Genomic DNA, 15,504 nt, shown 5'->3' on the forward strand with positions numbered 1-15,504 from the left:
GGGAGTAAGGAGGCACCATGACTAGTCGATAGGCGCACACTATGTCCTGTCAGAGAGTTCCGTGCGCCATCTACTTTGACCCTACCACCTGTATGTCCATAGGTATATGTACTGCATACACCTGGCTCCTTCATCCTGAGGCTACACCGTAACCATAGACGGAAAGCCGCTGACTCACCAGCACCAGCACCCCCACCAATCAGCGACCAGGTGAACTCCCGGCGATTCTGCCGAAAAGCCCCCCAGTCACGTGCTCCTCCACTTACCGACCCTCTTTTCCGCCGCCGCGCTGGATCTCTCGGAATCGACAACGGCATTCCCCCCCGCAGTTTGGCTCTGCCCTCTGACGTGACTCGCGCTGACGAACCTTCTCTCCACGATCCAGCCGATTCTCAATGCCGTTATGCTTCTCCGTCAGACGCCTCTGCTTGTCGGGATGGATCCGCTTCCCCAGCTCGCCTCTCAGTTATATATGAAGCCTTGCATCCCCCCAAGTCATGTCTCGAGGGTTCACTCTTCTGTATCACCTTTCGTCTTTTTTCTTTTCTTGTTTGGCTCTTGACTCCGGGTGATGCGATTTGGTTGCAACTACTGATTGATACCCTTTATACCGACTAAACTACCCTTCTACTTCATCCCTCGCCACACCACCTTAACTCTACTCTCGAAATGGCTCCTTCCGATAACCAGTATGACATTGTCATCGTTGGTGCCGGCCCTGTCGGTATCCTTCTCTCCCTCTGCATGTCGCGGTGGGGTTACAAAGTGAAGCACATCGACAACCGCCCCGTTCCCACCGCCACCGGTCGTGCCGATGGTATTCAGCCCCGTTCCACCGAGATTCTGCGCAATCTCGGCTTGAAGCGTCAGATCATGGCCTATCACCCCGCCAAGGTCTACGATGTCGCTTTCTGGGATCCTCTGCCCGGTGGTAAGGGTATCCACCGCACTGGTAGCTGGCCTAGCTGCCCCCGTTTCATCGACACCCGTTATCCCTTCACCACCCTGGTTCACCAGGGCAAGATCGAGCGCGTTTTTATCGATGAGATCGAGAAGGCCGGTACTACTATCGAGAGACCCTGGACCATCGTCGGCTTCAACAACGATGGCGCCGACAAGACCTACCCCGTTGAGGTGCAGCTCAAGTGCATCGACACCAACGTTATTGAGACTGTCCGCACCAAGTACCTCTTCTCTGGCGAGGGCGCTCGCAGCTTCGTTCGCCAGCAGCTCAACATCCCCATCCACCACAAGGACCCCATTGCCTACGTTTGGGGTGTCATGGATGGCGTTGTGAGAACCAACTTCCCCGATATCGAGGTAAGCCCTTTCTCGCATTTCCAGGCGTAAACGAGCAACGACTAATTGAACACCCAATAGACCAAGTGCACCATCCACTCCGACGCCGGTTCCATCATGGTTATCCCCCGTGAAGACAACATGGTCCGTCTCTACGTCCAGATCGCTTCATCCAGCGACCCCGACTGGAACCCTAGAAAGACCGCCACCGCCGAGGAGGTCCAGGCTACCGCGAAGAAGATCCTCGCCCCCTACTGGGTTGAGTGGGACCGTGTTGAGTGGTACTCCGTCTACCCCATCGGTCAGGGTATCTCCGAGCGTTACACCCTCGATGAGCGCGTCTTCATGGGTGGTGACGCCTGCCACACCCACAGCCCCAAGGCCGGTCAGGGTATGAACACTGCTTTCCACGATGCCCTCAACATGGCCTGGAAGCTCCATGCCGTCGAGTCTGGTCTCGCCGACCGCTCCACTCTGAGCACCTATGAGTCCGAGCGCAAGGAGATCGCCGAGACCCTGCTGAACTTCGATGCTAAGTATGCCGCGCTGTTCTCCAAGCGTCGCCCCAACGCCGGCGAAGTCGGCGAGGCCAGCCACATGGTGGCCAAGGTTGGTGGCGACGAGGACGAGTTCGTCAAGACCTTCAAGTCCTCTTGCGAGTTCACTAGCGGCTACGGTGTTGCCTATCAGCCCAACATCTTCAACTGGGACGCCAGCCACCCTGCCCAGTCTCCTCTCTTCGGCATTCCCGGTGTCAAGCTGAGAGTCGGCCGTGCTTTCACTCCTACCACCGTCACCCGTCTGGCGGATGCCAACTTCGTGGACCTGGAGCAGGAAGTCCCTGCCAACGGTGCTTTCCGTATCTTCATCTTCGCGGGTAAGCAGGCTAGCACCAAGAAGGCCATCGCCGATCTGGCCGCGAACCTGGAGAAGGAGCGGTCTTTCCTGTCTGTGCACCGCCGCGCCGACATCGCCGATGTCTCATTCTTCGAGCGCCACCAGCCTCACTCTAAGCTCTTCACCCTGAGCGTCATCTACGCCGCCGAGAAGAACCAGGTCGATGTGGAGTCCATCCCCAAGATCCTCCGCGACTACCACCACCACCTCTACGCCGACGACATTCCCGATGTGCGTGTGCCCCAGGCCCAGTTTGCCGCCCACGAGAAGCTTGGCTTCGACCCTGAGAAGGGTGGTGTTGTGGTCACCCGTCCTGACAGCCACGTTGCCTGCACCGTCCAGCTGGCTGAGGGCAGCGGCACCGTGGATGCTCTGAACGCCTACTTCAACTCCTTCTCCACCAAGCCCATCGGCCAGGACGCTCAGCAGAGCCGTCTGTAAAGGATGAGTGTATATTTTAGAGATCTGTGATGCTGTTTACGTGATGTATATAGTCGGCTTGTCTTTTCTTTTGGTCTTTTAGATTCGTTCAGGATGAGCGATCATGACCTAGCATTATTGGCGTTTGTTGTATATCCCTGCAATGCAATACTTCATACATGAATTGGTCTCTGTAGGCGTTGCCAACGCATCTGGTAGAGTAAAAATATTCGTGCTTACTAACCCCGTCCTACTTGGGCCGTCGCCAATCATAATTCCTCCCCGCACCGTACACCATCTTGATTCTTCGGGCTTCCACCACAACTTCTCTATCGCAACCGATTAATCTGACGAGATGCTTTCTCTGGTTCTTTCCGCTGAACTCAACGGGTAGGGTCTCCCTCTGGTTTTGCTCCGTTCTGTTACTAGGCAGAGGCACCGTCTTGCCTGCGCTTCCCCGCACCCATACTTGATGCGATGCATAGAATACACCACTGACTCCTAGCAGTGTTACCGACCTCCGTCCCAAGGACACCGAGGAGGACCCCTACTACTACACCTTCAAAGTGCAATGTACTTCGTGTCGAGAGACGCACCCGAACTGGGTCAGCTTCAACCGTTTTGTATGTTCCTGCCTCTGCATGACGCACTGGGCATTCGTCTACTTCTAGTCTGCAAGATTGTTTGTAAATAGTATGCTAACCTCCGATATAGGAGCAGCATGAAATCCCCGGAAGTCGCGGAGAGGCGAACTTCGTGTGGAAGTGCAAGCTTTGTCAGGTTCGTCTGTGACCTGCCCTCATTTTCCTTGTGTTTTAGACTCGTCGTCGCAGAGTCTGACATTACGTCTGCTGTAGAAAACCCACTCTGCGTCTATCATCGCAGGCCCGAACGCTTACGGAGCCGATGATAAGCGCAAAGGCCAGAAGATCATTGAGCTTGACTGCCGTGGCCTAGAATTCACCGAGTTCAAACCTGATGTTTGGGTCCCTCGATCGCTAGGGTCTACAGCTAGAAGCTAACGCATGTTACTAGGGCGACTGGGAAGCGAAGGGCACCGAGTCTTCCACGCCGTTCACGGTCACTGACCTGGCTGAGGGCGAGTGGTATGATTATGACGAGAAGGCGGGGGATGAGGTTTCTATCAAGGAGATGACCTGGGAAGTTGGCAGAGCTTAGCCAGTGACATGCTCTGCGAATGACATAATGATAGCTGCTAGCATTCTAACGTGTCTAAATCTAAATAATGTGTTACCGTGTGTCCTGACTGTGGGTAGGAGCTTGATGGTATGCTGTAACGGACATCGTTCCGCATTTACTGCGAAGGTGAAGGCCAACTTCCTCCGGTGTCTTGATATCATGCATCATTTTCTATGTGCTGCCTGAGGCATAAACAAAGCATCCAAGGCGGTGACCAACAGAGCTATCTGATTGGCCCGAGACGGACGGAACTTCCCAACGGAGATTCGATTCCTTCAGCGCAACACGCGATCTCGCCGACGACCAACTCCCTGCGCTTCATATCACCTCGCTCCCTGTCGGTGTCGTGTCCGAATCGCTGTCATCGACGTTCCCGGACACATTATATCCGCCACGGCCCAGTCCCAGATACCCCCAGCAACCTCGTGAACGATGAGTGTAAGTGATCCGACGATTCTTCCATTCCTATCGCCATATAAGTTCTACCATCTTACTGACGATGTCTCGTACAGTTCCAACCAGTGAACCCGCGGCCATTTCTGCAGGCTAGGTGCGTTTTACGCTTGGATGGATCCGATTGATCTACCCTCCCTGCACACGCGCAACAATCGTCTAACATAGGTTTCAGGGTCGGTACCGAGCTCATCATCCGTCTCAAATGGGGTCAGACAGAGTACAAGGGCCGGCTGGAGAGCATTGACTCGTACATGAACGTGCTGTTGCGGGATACGGAGGAGTTTATTGATGGAAAGCCCACCGGTACTTTGGGTCTTGTGTTGATTCGGTGCGTTGGTCTTTGTGCCTGTGCTATTTATCGACTGCATCGAATGACAGCTAACATACCAACTGCAGGTGTAACAACATTCTCTGGATGGGGTCGGCAGACAGCGTCGAGATGACGGATTTGGGATTGCGGTAGAGATAATACCCCGGTATCTTGCAACTGAGCGTCGTTCGCGCGGACCCGAGGCAACATCGTTACTTATACCCGTCGGATCGCCAATGGACAGGACAGGATGTGGATGTCGGAATGGATGGTAGAGAAAGGGCGATAGAAGGGACGGAAGAGGTACCACGGAGCTCTGCTATAAGACCCGGTTGTCACAGCCCGCTCCCGACTTGTTTTTGTTTTCCGGTACGAGGCGTTTCTAAATAATGGCTTCTCTGTCTTGCAATCTTGGGGATTGATTTTCGGGCTGTACGGGTCGGTATGGAGGAAGTGTTCGTGGGATGGATGCTGTCCCTCGGCTCGGCTCGAAAATGAAAAATATAGAACCCCCGGTACTACTTGATAATGACACTGCGACTTACCATGACTCTTATTGCGCTAGAGAAATTGAGAGTGGGAGTAGGTAGTGTGGAATGTAAGGGCGACTCAGTCGCCAGACGGATTTGTATTTCTACCCCGCTCTGTTTGATATCGTGATTCTCCCCGCAACTTCTACAACCACCTGGACGAGCTGCATGCGGTCAACCATTGAGGACCATGGCGCATCGCGATGGCTCATCTGACCCGTCTGACGGCACGTATTACAACCTGGGAGACTATCATCGCCCCGTGAGCACATCCAGCCCGCAAGCCCAGATCTGGTTCGACCGAGGCCTCATCTGGACGTACGGCTTCAACCATGAAGAAGCTGCGCATTGTTTCCAGCAGGCCATCACCCATGACGCCCACTGCGCCATGGCGTACTGGGGTCTTGCGTACACCCTCGGTCCCAACTACAACAAACCATGGCAGTTCTTTGACCAGCGCGAGCTAGAGACAACCGTGCAACGCACGCATCAGGCTGTCCAAAACGCCCGGGAAAACACCACCACAGCGACTCCAGTAGAAGCGGCACTGGTCCAAGCCCTGCAACATCGCTACCCCCAGGACCAACCACCCTCGGACTCTTCTCTCTGGAATGAGTCCTACGCCGAGGCAATGTCCTCCGTCTACAGCAACTTCCCAGATGATCTCGACGTCGCCGTCCTCTATGCAGACGCCCTCATGAACCTGACGCCCTGGGAACTCTGGGACATCAAGACTGGACAGACCGCTCCCAACGCCCGCACGCTCGAAATCAAAGCCGTGCTGGACCGCGCCCTCACCCAGGACGGCGGCCTCCGCCACCCGGGTCTCCTCCATCTCTACATCCACCTCATGGAGATGTCCGGCGCCCCCGAAACTGCCCTCTTAGCCGCGGACCACCTCCGCGGTCTCGTCCCGGACGCCGGGCATCTCAACCACATGCCCACACACCTGGACATCCTCTGCGGCGACTACCGTGCCGCCATGGCGTCCAACTCGGCGGCCATCCGCGCTGATGAGCGCTTCGTTGCCCGTGCCGGCCCCGTCAACTTCTACACCCTCTACCGCTCCCACGACTATCACTTCCGCATCTACGCTGCCATGTTTGCCGGCCGCTCGCGGGTCGCTCTCGACACCGCCGCCGCCCTCGAAGCCTCCATTCCCGAGGAACTCCTCCGCGTGGAGTCGCCCCCGATGGCTGACTGGCTGGAAGGGTTCCTCGCGATGCGTGTGCACGTGCTGATCCGATTCGGCCGGTGGGAGGCGATCCTGGCGCTAGAACCGCCGCGTGATGTGGTCCTGTACGCCGTCACGACGGCGATGACGCACTACGCGAAGGGGGTAGCGTTGGCCGCGACAGGGCGCGTGGAGGAGGCCGATATCTCGCGAGGCAGGTTCCGCGAGGCCGTAGATCGTGTGCCGGCCTCCCGCATGCTGTTCAACAACCGCTGCGTGGATATTCTCGCTGTCGCGGCGGCCATGTTGGACGGCGAGCTGGAGTATCGGCGCGGGCGGGTGGAGGCGGCGTTTGAGTGTCTGCGCCGCGCGATCGCGCTTGACGACGGGCTGCCGTATGATGAGCCGTGGGGGTGGATGCAGCCCACGCGACATGCTTATGGCGCGTTGTTGTTGGAGCAAGGGCGGGTTGGCGAGGCGGCGGCAGTTTATGCGGCTGATCTTGGGTTGGATGAGACGCTTCCTCGCCCGCTGCAGCATCCGAATAATGTCTGGGCGTTGCACGGGTATCATGAGTGCTTGGTGAGGCTTGGGAGGGAAGCGGAGGCGCGCATTATTGGACATCTGTTGAAGATGGCGGTTGCGACGGCTGATGTGCCGGTTCGGTCGTCGTGTTACTGTCGGAAATGATATAGTGGCTGGTATAGGGAGGTAGAATATATATCATATGGTGTAGTGGATATGCAGCTGGTGCCACATGTGATGGACAGCAAGGGGTATAAAGCACGTCAGCTCCTGTTGTCTTGTACAACTCTCCCCTCTCTATATCACCGCCACGATGAGATTCACCAGCTGGGTAGGGCTCTGGTGCATCGGAGTCGTAGGGTCTGTAGCTTCAGACTCTTTCCCGCAGAAATGTCGGTCGTTCTTAGGAGGACACCTTGCTGACGCCCAGCATCCCACTGTAGCGTTTGTGGCTGCAGGCACCAATCTGACCTTCTACGGGGCCAACTCAACATGCGACCATACATCTCTCGTGACCCCGACAGACCTCTGTCGCTTGTCGCTTTCTATCCCGACATCGACGCGATCAGGCGCAGATGTCGAACTATGGCTTCCCAGCAACTGGACGGGACGATTTCTCCAGACCGGCAACGGGGGAATTGACGGGTGTCAGCGTCTTTCCACAACGATGGCTCTCCTGTAAGAAGCTAAGCAGCTGCAGGCATCCGATACGACGATCTCGCCTACGGCGTGTCGAATGGCTTTGCCGCCGCGGGATCGAACAACGGGCATGATGGCAAAACCGTATCCGCACTGTACCAGAACGAGGAAGTCACCATTGACTTTGCCTGGAGAGCGTATGCCCCCTACGCTGCCCTTGGGGCTGGCCTGACTGACCTATCAACAGACTTCGCGCGAGCGTGGTCGTCAGCAAAAACCTTATTGAATCTTTCTACGGGAAACCGCACAGCAAGGCCTACTACATCGGATGTTCGCTGGGTGGACGACAGGGAATTGACTCGGCTGACCGGTTCCCCGACGACTTTGATGGGATCCTTGCCGGTGCACCGGCCGTCGACTTCAACAACCTCACGTCCTGGAGAGCGAGCTTCTTCCCGATCACTGGCCCGCCCACTTCTACCCGGTTCCTCACCAGCGCACATTGGGCACTGGTGCACGACGAGGTCCTCCACCAGTGTGATGGCATCGACGGTGTGCAAGACGACATAATCACGGACCCAACCTTGTGTCACTTTCAAGCGGATCGTCTGCTTTGTGCCGGAACCCCCACTGACACATGCCTCAGCGCCGCTCAGGTCGAGACCGTGCGCCGGGTGTTCAGTCCACTACTCAATGAAGACGGTCACCTCATCTATCCGGCCATGCAGCCAGGGAGCGAGCTCAAAGCGACACAGGGACTCTACTCCGGGACGCCGTGGTTATACTCTGAAGTACCCACTCCCCTCTCAATGCAGCATAAGACTGCGTACTAATCAACCAACATGACAGGAATGGTTCAAGTACGTCGTCTATGATCCAACCTGGGACGCAGCCAGTTTCACCATCCACGACGCCTACGTCGCAGACGCACTCAACCCAGGCCACATCCGCACCTGGCCAAGCGACCTCGCTCGCTTCCGGAACCGCGGCGGTAGACTCATCCTGTATCATGGCCAACAGGACGAAAAGATCACCAGCTTCAATTCGCATCGGTTATACGACCACCTAGCCCGCAGTATGCGGCTATCGACGCCTGAAATGGACGGATTCTTGCGGTTCTTCCGCGTCCCGGGAATGGGTCACTGCTCTGGTGGGCCGGGGGCGTGGTGCTTTGGTCAGTTAGGCGCAGGGCCGGCGCACGGTGTACCTTTTTCGAAGGAGAGGAATCTCCTGGCGGCACTGGTGGCTTGGGTGGAGGATGGGATCGGTCCGGATACGGTGCTGGGGACGAAGTTTGTGGAAGATCGGGTAGATCGGGGAGTTGACAAGGAGAGGGAGCACTGTCGGTATGCATTGGGGATCATGTTTGCTTTTGCAGCTGGGCTGACTGTGACAGGTATCCTTTGCGGAGCATGTATATGGGTGGGAATGCTTCGTCGGCGGGAAGTTGGAGGTGTACTTAGAGACTCTATAGGGTGAGTTATAGAATGAGTGGCATAACGATCTACTTATAGTGTGAAAGGAACCACCATTCGGTGGGGTAATGAAATGGTCTCAAATATGCACCAGCGAGTCTACCCTATTCCAACCCACATCCGTCAAGCCTCTTCCGAAAACAAAAGGCGACTCCACGAGTATACGGCGCAAAAATTGGTATGGGTCTATACCCCTCCCTCTGATACAGTCTCTTGGCTGCAGGCTGGAGGAACCCAGTCCCGAGAACGATTGTATACCATCCCCTCTCCCGAGCACATTGCTCGAGAGCTTCTATGATCTTTCTTGCAATCCGCCATGGCTGGCCCCGGTATTCTCGCCGAACAAACATCTTCTTTAACTCTGCATCTCCTGGTGCCGGTTCCCCGTTGTCGGTCGCCGGCGACATTTTGCGGAGGCCTGCACAGCCGACAGGTAGTGGTGGGGATGATTGCTCCCATCCTTCAGCCCCAGACGACGGTGAAGGTGTCAGGTAGAGATATGCAATGACAAAGACGGACCTATCACTCGCTACGGACTCGGGAGTAGGCTCTGGTATATTGTGATCGCCGTAGAGCTTGAACGTTTCTTGACGACATAACCGGCGGAGGGATTCGCAATCCGGATGATGCCATTCGCGGTGGCGTATTTCAATTCGATAGTGCATTTTTCCAGCTTCTCGAACGTCCGGGGTCGTCAATTACTCCACAAGGCTGGGGATCTAGTAGTAGTTGACAAGTAGGTTTTCCGTTTGCCGAAGCCAGGTGTGTTGACCAACGTCCTTGCTGGCCTCTTGTTGCTCCGTATGAAAGCAAAGGGGTGACTTCTCCTTACATCAGATACCACAGCACACCAGAAAGGAAGTTGGAAATGTGCTGGACAGGAGTTTTGGGAGGAGTGGCTTATTTCGATCATGTATTCAATCGCCACTTTCCAGGCTTTAAGACATGGAATATTGGGATGGGTATGGAGCCATTTTTGGGGGCGGAGGGCGCTAAATTAACATATCTCTAATGGAATAAGGTTATTCCTGAAGGCAGTTATAGACAAGCAGGTCTCTCGAGGTCACGCATACCGAGTCCGTTGGATATAGACTCATAGGATGGGGGATTTACCTGCGCGAGAATAACTTGTTATCTATATCTTAGCTCTTTCCCACCACCTCAGTTATTGAATACAGGCTCCAGGTTTCGTAAAGCAACTGACACATTTAGATCAGCCTTTTAAATTAGTGAGCTAAGTTGCATCCGAGTTACCAAGAGAGTAATTCCATAGTCCCAACATCCCTTAGGGCAAACATTTATCGTTGCCTTCAGTAATAATGCAGTAAAGTGCTGTGCAGAGCATGAATATAAAAGCAAGGAACATTAATACCACAGATACTAATTCCAACCCCCTTAACACACAAGCCATCGCTATGAACATGCAGTCTTTTGTGCCAGCTAAACCAACTGTGCTTGCGACTTGGCGTATGTAAATTGACGGAAAGGGAATCCTCTGATTCATCATTCGGGACTATAGTGATGCCCTGTAGCTCGACATAGCAATTGTTCGAGTTGGTTTCTTCATAAGGTGGGAGTGACTCTGAGGCCATACTTGAGAGCATCAAGGGAACATCAAGTGAGCTTTTCGTGAGCGGGAGATGAGATGGGATAGAGCGTTCGAGAACTGAGAATCGTTTGCGTTAGTGCCAGCAAAAATGGGCAGATGTGGAATTAACAGTCACCAGGCTGGGATTTGGGATATTTAAGCTCCTTTGTAGGCAAGGACGAAGGCTCCAGCGGGTGTCGTGGTTGTTGTCTGAATGACGGTAAGCTCACATATCACTGATATCGCCGACCTTAGGTACATGAGTATCCGAGGGGTGAGGCATGTACCGAAACCGAATCAGCCTTCTAGCATCACAGTGATGTAGCTTCCTTTCGCTTCGGGTTTGGCGCCAGGGGACTTGGCAATTTTCCCAGCGAGGGTTCCAAAATTCTATTTAAACACGTCAAGGGACCAGCATACGCATTCCATTAACCGCCTGACAATCCTGAAGACCAGGCTTACGAGAACAGGTCTTCGAACCTATTATTTCCCCCCGTTTCACGAGTTCCCCATTCCACGAAATAATGCAGTGCTACAAGCAAGGCTCGATCGACAGCAAATAATAACCAGGAAAAGAAAATATGAAGACCAAGCTCTGGGCCTTTGCTAGCTGTATGGCAGCAGTCTTCTCAACTACTGCGTCCATGGACGACCTTCAAGAACATAATATTCCCCTCAACGTCGCAGTCGAGATTGCCCAGGACGCGATCCAAGCCTGTGTCAATCAGAAGTACAGCATTTCAGCAGCTGTGGTTGACTGTGATGGTGTCCTCCGCGCCCTACTTCGGGCTGATAATGCAGCTATTCACACACCCGAGGCGGTACGTCGGAAGGCCTATATGGCTGCCTCGTTGCGTACAGCGAGCAGCAGCATGGTGAAGAATATCCAAAGCCCTGGCGCTACCCAGCTTGTGGAGATTGACCAGTTTCTCACCCTTCCTGGTGGATTGCCAATCCAATCCGGAAATGAAACAACCGGCGCTGTAGATGTTGGTGGTGCTCCCAGTGGGGATCTCGATGAGGCTTGTGCCACAACCGCACTCCAGCAAGTAGCAAGCAAGCTCAACCGAATGACCTATTTGGCAAGGTATTTTATTGAGTATACGTTCAGAGTATCAGTCGTCTGTGGCTATTCTGGCTATACCCTGTGTTACAGTGTTAGCCTGATATTCCTCCTAGGAGACTGTCAATGCCTCAAAATAGTTATCCAAATGGTTTATAACCTCTCATTCTCCTCCCATTGTGTATTGTCCAGCTTATTGTGATAGTTTCCTAGTAGACCTGCAATAGACTTAAATTGAATCGCTCGGTATGCGTATCCAAAACATTCATCATGAAGGAGAAGCGCTTTCTGGCGGCCCCGAGCGTCTGTCAAGACGGTGCTCCCGTACTTTCTCTTGCCATAGTTTTTGTGACCCAAGAATAGTCGTTTCCATTAAAAAGGCAGTAAATCCAGTAATCGATAAGATGTCACATACGATACTACAGCTAAGTGGATGGCAGAGATTCAGTAGAAACAGCATGGGGATTCAACCATCTCAATTCGTTGCTCTCAACATAATTACCTCTTGCATAGATAATTATCACGGAGAGTTTTAGTCAATATACTAAACAAGGCTCAGCTCGAAAGTGAAATCAAATGGCTCCGTCTTGCACCGGTACTGCTCAAATGGACGTGGGCCCACGCTGGCTGACCCCAGCCCATGGTTGTCATAATCCAAATTGAGGACCGTCATGTTCAGTGGCTTGAGATCATATGGATGTTTGGCGTCATCCAGATCAAATGGCATGTACTTTCTTGCGGTGAAACTGAACGGGGCGCTCTTCCGACGTACATCTATGATCAAGTCCCCATTCGACACCTGCAACCACCGCAGGTCCTCCCGGTTGCCATTCTCCTGGGGGTAATCGTAATTTGTGAACAAGTCTTGGACTGACGACTCATACTGACCATACCGACACGCTTGCTTCGAGTCTTTGTAGTTCTCCCCTGGACCGCGTCCAAACCAACTGACACTGTTGAACTCTTCTGGCATGACGGCCATAATGCCGATCCTGGGAATCACCGACGGCGTATTCTTCCCGACGAACTCGCCGCTGGCCTCGATGCGCAGTAAAGGCTCTTCCGCGACAACTGTATAAACGATGTCCGCCTCAACTCCCCATTCAAGTACTTTTGGCGCAACACGCACCTTGTAGTGGACAATGACATCGTTATCCACGAGCTTCCAGTTGACGTCCCGCACTTGCGTGTGCATCATGCCAACCTTTGCCTCCTCCCATCCAGCCATATTTCCATCGCTAGCCTCGTCATTCTGAGTCATGGCTCGGTAGAAATACAGCTCCGGCCCACGTTGGAAGAGGCTAGCACCCTTCACTTCCCAGGTCACATTTCCCTGTAGCAGGTCAAAGCCGAAGGTCGATTCACCATTCTTGAGAGTAAGGTTGACTCCATTCTGCTGGATATCAATGCCTGCTCGTCTGATGTTGGAGGCGACACCGTTGTACACGTCAGCATTGTTGCGCTGTGCAAACGAGCCTGGAAGGTGCAGTTGATCCCAGGCAATAATGTGGCCCTTCTCTGCCCACAAAGTATCTTCCTTGAGCCGGAATTCAACAGTGAGCCACGCCTCCTCAGGGTAGTTGCCTTTGTCTAGCGGCAAATCAACTGTCCGGTTCTCCCCGGCGGGTACTCGCGGGAGTTCCAACTTATTTGGCTTCGTCGTGCTGCCATCTTGCACAATGTGCCAAGACACATCGAGCCCGTCAAGGTCGACGAAGTCATAGTGGTTTATTACGACCATCTTGCTCGAGTCCTCAGCCGCCTCTACCGAGATGGGCTGGATAACTTTGGCATACTCCAGAAGACCAGGAGTTGGGGTATGATCGGAGAGTGTCAAACCATCCATAACAAAGTCTGCATCATTGGGCTCATCACCGAAGTCGCCTCCATAGGCGTAATATTCTAAATCGCCTTCTTTCTTTAACAAGCCATGGTTGTTCCACTCCCAGACTAGCCCTCCTTGGGAGAGAGGCTCAGACCGAAACAGATCAATGTATTCCTTCAGCCCGCCAGGTCCATTGCCCATCGCGCTGCCATACTGTCAGCACTCCCTACTGAATATTTCCGGGAAAGGAGGGAGAAGGCAGAAGACCAACTTACTGTGCAAATTCACATAATATGAGTGGCTTGTCCGTATGATTTCGCATATGCTTCCGCATGGTATCTGGAGATGAATACATATGGCTGTAGATGTCTGCCGACTCAGCCTCCCGGTCCTGTTCGTAGTGAATGATGCGTGAGGGATCCCTTTCTTTGATCCACTTGTACATGGTTGCCTGGTTCTGGCCATAGAAGCACTCGTTACCAAGTGACCAGATGATGATGGATGCATGGTTCTTGTAGCGCTCAACCAACTGCTTCGCTCTGTCCAGGTATGCGTGCGTCCACTCAGGATTGTCCGATGTCCATGTAGCGGCTTCCGCTTCGGTTCCTTCAATGTTACCAAACCCGTGGCACTCGATATCTGCTTCAGCAATAACATAGAAGCCTAATTCGTCTGCGACATCGAAAAACGATGGATGGTGGGGTTGGTGGGCGGCTCTGATGGCATTGATATTGGAGCGTTTCATTCTGATCAAATCGGCTCGCATCGCCTCATAGGGAACCGTACGCCCGGAGAGGTAGTTATGCTCATGGCGGTTCACACCGTATAGAATTATAGGTTTGCCGTTGACTAGGAAGTTGGAACCGCTCATCTCGATGCGGCGGAATCCGATTTTTTGACTGATGGTGCGACCGTTGAACTGAATTACCATCGTATACAGATTTGGTGTTTCCGCGGACCAGAGAAGAAAATCATTGCCCCGAACTTCCTTGGAATATCCATCGGCTGAAGATCCAGACCATTCATCAAGAACATCCCCGTTCGGCAAGAGAACCTTGATGCTCATGTCGCCATGTTCGCCTTGGACTGCGAAGTTCGCTTTCAGGGTGCCACTCAGGAAGTCGTCGTTAACCTCAGGCATAATGTTAAAATCAGAAATCGAACAGTTGCGAAATGGAATCAGGTACACATCTCTGAAGATACCTGAAAGCCACCATTGATCCTGGTCTTCCAGATAGGACCCGTCGGACCACTGGTAGACGCGAGTTGAAAGGTTGTTGCTTTTTCCCCACACGATATAATCCGTGATGTCAAACTCGCTGGGGTTCCGGCTGCCTTGACTGTAGCCGACCTCTTCACCATTGACCCAGACATGGAATGCGCTGTCCACGCCTTCATACCGCAGACGAACTTGCTCCCCATTCCAGTCGGCGGGTACCTCAAATTCACGCCAGTATGAGCCTGTGGGATTCACATATGAGACGTTTGGTGGGGTGACGGGGAAGGGATAGTCAATGTTGGTATAATGCGGATGCCCATACCCTTGCATCTGCCAGACGCCTGGAACTACGATGTCATCCCAGTTCTGAACGTCGGCATCCCACCCAGGGGCTACGTAAGGCGAGGCATCGTAGTGAAACTTCCAAGTCCCGTTGAGGCTGTGGAAGAGGCCCTCCTCGCGGTTGAACGTAAGGGCTGATTCTTCATTAGGGTACAAGTAGAAGTGAGCTCTCGGTGCCAATGTATTGCGATGAAGAATATTCAGATTGGACCAGTCAGGAATGGCACCTGGCCAGGTTGTTGCCGCAAGCGATGCCATAGTAGGGAAGACAGACGGCGGACCAGTTTCTAAGCAGCTGGCAGCGAGTCACCTGGCATCGTGTTATTCCTGGTCATGCCATTGTGGTCTTATTTATCTTCCCCCTTGCCCGGAGAAATTGCATGACTTATGCCAAGTTCTCCGGCGGAGGGCAATGCAGGCCGTCCCATCACCGGCTTCGCCAAGAGAGGGAATCCCTAGCATCTTCCTACCACTTCTGGCCTATAAAACAACTAACACAACTCGGTGGAGCAGGGATTATGGGGGCACGGTTGTCTCTACTC

At 53.6% G+C, this 15,504-nt stretch overlaps 7 protein-coding genes across 7 annotated transcripts; 5 read left to right on the forward strand and 2 right to left on the reverse strand.

Moving 5' to 3' along the window:
* Positions 1 to 319: 319 nt before the first annotated feature.
* BDV59DRAFT_177647 (putative FAD monooxygenase) lies at positions 320 to 2,798 on the forward strand. Its single transcript, XM_073689651.1, has 2 exons — positions 320 to 1,320; positions 1,381 to 2,798. The coding sequence occupies exons 1-2, from the start codon at positions 670 to 672 to the stop codon at positions 2,635 to 2,637; spliced, it is 1,908 nt and encodes a 635-aa protein (XP_073548350.1). The 5' UTR covers positions 320 to 669; the 3' UTR covers positions 2,638 to 2,798.
* A 111-nt stretch (positions 2,799 to 2,909) lies between these two features.
* On the forward strand, positions 2,910 to 3,875 carry BDV59DRAFT_177648 (CXXC motif containing zinc binding protein). The gene is made up of 5 exons (XM_073689652.1): positions 2,910 to 3,006; positions 3,125 to 3,239; positions 3,331 to 3,396; positions 3,474 to 3,596; positions 3,652 to 3,875. The coding sequence occupies exons 1-5, from the start codon at positions 2,972 to 2,974 to the stop codon at positions 3,793 to 3,795; spliced, it is 483 nt and encodes a 160-aa protein (XP_073548351.1). The 5' UTR covers positions 2,910 to 2,971; the 3' UTR covers positions 3,796 to 3,875.
* Positions 3,832 to 5,221, forward strand: BDV59DRAFT_177653 (small nuclear ribonucleoprotein F). Its single transcript, XM_073689653.1, has 5 exons — positions 3,832 to 3,855; positions 3,920 to 4,254; positions 4,329 to 4,366; positions 4,445 to 4,600; positions 4,669 to 5,221. The coding sequence occupies exons 2-5, from the start codon at positions 4,249 to 4,251 to the stop codon at positions 4,733 to 4,735; spliced, it is 267 nt and encodes an 88-aa protein (XP_073548352.1). The 5' UTR covers positions 3,832 to 3,855; positions 3,920 to 4,248; the 3' UTR covers positions 4,736 to 5,221.
* Positions 5,222 to 5,302: 81 nt separating this feature from the next.
* On the forward strand, positions 5,303 to 8,913 carry BDV59DRAFT_207687 (TPR domain protein; the record flags this gene model as incomplete). The annotated part of the gene is made up of 7 exons (XM_073695047.1): positions 5,303 to 6,835; positions 6,994 to 6,997; positions 7,171 to 7,458; positions 7,512 to 7,647; positions 7,698 to 8,241; positions 8,300 to 8,796; positions 8,847 to 8,913. 7 exons carry the CDS (start codon positions 5,303 to 5,305, stop codon positions 8,911 to 8,913), a joined length of 3,069 nt encoding a protein of 1,022 aa, XP_073548353.1.
* On the reverse strand, positions 8,766 to 9,651 carry BDV59DRAFT_27237 (GNAT family N-acetyltransferase). Its single transcript, XM_073696100.1, has one exon. The coding sequence runs from the start codon at positions 9,588 to 9,590 to the stop codon at positions 9,030 to 9,032; it is 561 nt and encodes a 186-aa protein (XP_073548354.1). The 5' UTR covers positions 9,591 to 9,651; the 3' UTR covers positions 8,766 to 9,029.
* Positions 9,652 to 11,094: 1,443 nt separating this feature from the next.
* BDV59DRAFT_201767 (GlcG/HbpS family heme-binding protein) lies at positions 11,095 to 11,716 on the forward strand (the record flags this gene model as incomplete). The annotated part of the gene is made up of 2 exons (XM_073693887.1): positions 11,095 to 11,634; positions 11,693 to 11,716. The coding sequence occupies 2 exons, from the start codon at positions 11,095 to 11,097 to the stop codon at positions 11,714 to 11,716; spliced, it is 564 nt and encodes a 187-aa protein (XP_073548355.1).
* A 295-nt stretch (positions 11,717 to 12,011) lies between these two features.
* On the reverse strand, positions 12,012 to 15,275 carry BDV59DRAFT_27256 (glycosyl hydrolases family 2, TIM barrel domain-containing protein). The gene is made up of 2 exons (XM_073696101.1): positions 13,677 to 15,275; positions 12,012 to 13,606 (listed from the first exon to the last, which is right to left on the reverse strand). Exons 1-2 carry the CDS (start codon positions 15,218 to 15,220, stop codon positions 12,121 to 12,123), a joined length of 3,030 nt encoding a protein of 1,009 aa, XP_073548356.1. The 5' UTR covers positions 15,221 to 15,275; the 3' UTR covers positions 12,012 to 12,120.
* Positions 15,276 to 15,504: the final 229 nt, after the last annotated feature.

The sequence above is a fragment of the Aspergillus ambiguus genome (assembly GCF_047715705.1).
Source record: "Aspergillus ambiguus strain CBS 117.58 unplaced genomic scaffold BDV59scaffold_14, whole genome shotgun sequence".
Classification (NCBI taxonomy): domain Eukaryota; kingdom Fungi; phylum Ascomycota; class Eurotiomycetes; order Eurotiales; family Aspergillaceae; genus Aspergillus; species Aspergillus ambiguus.

Excerpts from the sequence above, each read along its gene's own strand:
- BDV59DRAFT_177647 (XM_073689651.1), top strand. The coding sequence starts at position 670 with ATGGCTCCTTCCGATAACCAGTATGACATTGTCATCGTTGGTGCCGGC. Across the intron at positions 1,321-1,380 it reads CCAACTTCCCCGATATCGAG|ACCAAGTGCACCATCCACTC; the intron begins GTAAGCCCTTTC and ends AACACCCAATAG.
- BDV59DRAFT_177648 (XM_073689652.1), top strand. The coding sequence starts at position 2,972 with ATGCTTTCTCTGGTTCTTTCCGCTGAACTCAACGG. Across the intron at positions 3,007-3,124 it reads CTTTCCGCTGAACTCAACGG|TGTTACCGACCTCCGTCCCA; the intron begins GTAGGGTCTCCC and ends GACTCCTAGCAG. Across the intron at positions 3,597-3,651 it reads TCACCGAGTTCAAACCTGAT|GGCGACTGGGAAGCGAAGGG; the intron begins GTTTGGGTCCCT and ends GCATGTTACTAG.
- BDV59DRAFT_177653 (XM_073689653.1), top strand. Across the intron at positions 4,367-4,444 it reads CGGCCATTTCTGCAGGCTAG|GGTCGGTACCGAGCTCATCA; the intron begins GTGCGTTTTACG and ends CATAGGTTTCAG. Across the intron at positions 4,601-4,668 it reads TTGGGTCTTGTGTTGATTCG|GTGTAACAACATTCTCTGGA; the intron begins GTGCGTTGGTCT and ends TACCAACTGCAG.
- BDV59DRAFT_27237 (XM_073696100.1), bottom strand. The coding sequence starts at position 9,590 with ATGCACTATCGAATTGAAATACGCCACCGCGAATGGCATCATCCGGAT.
- BDV59DRAFT_27256 (XM_073696101.1), bottom strand. The coding sequence starts at position 15,220 with ATGGCATCGCTTGCGGCAACAACCTGGCCAGGTGCCATTCCTGACTGG. Across the intron at positions 13,607-13,676 it reads ATATTATGTGAATTTGCACA|CGCGATGGGCAATGGACCTG; the intron begins GTAAGTTGGTCT and ends ACAGTATGGCAG.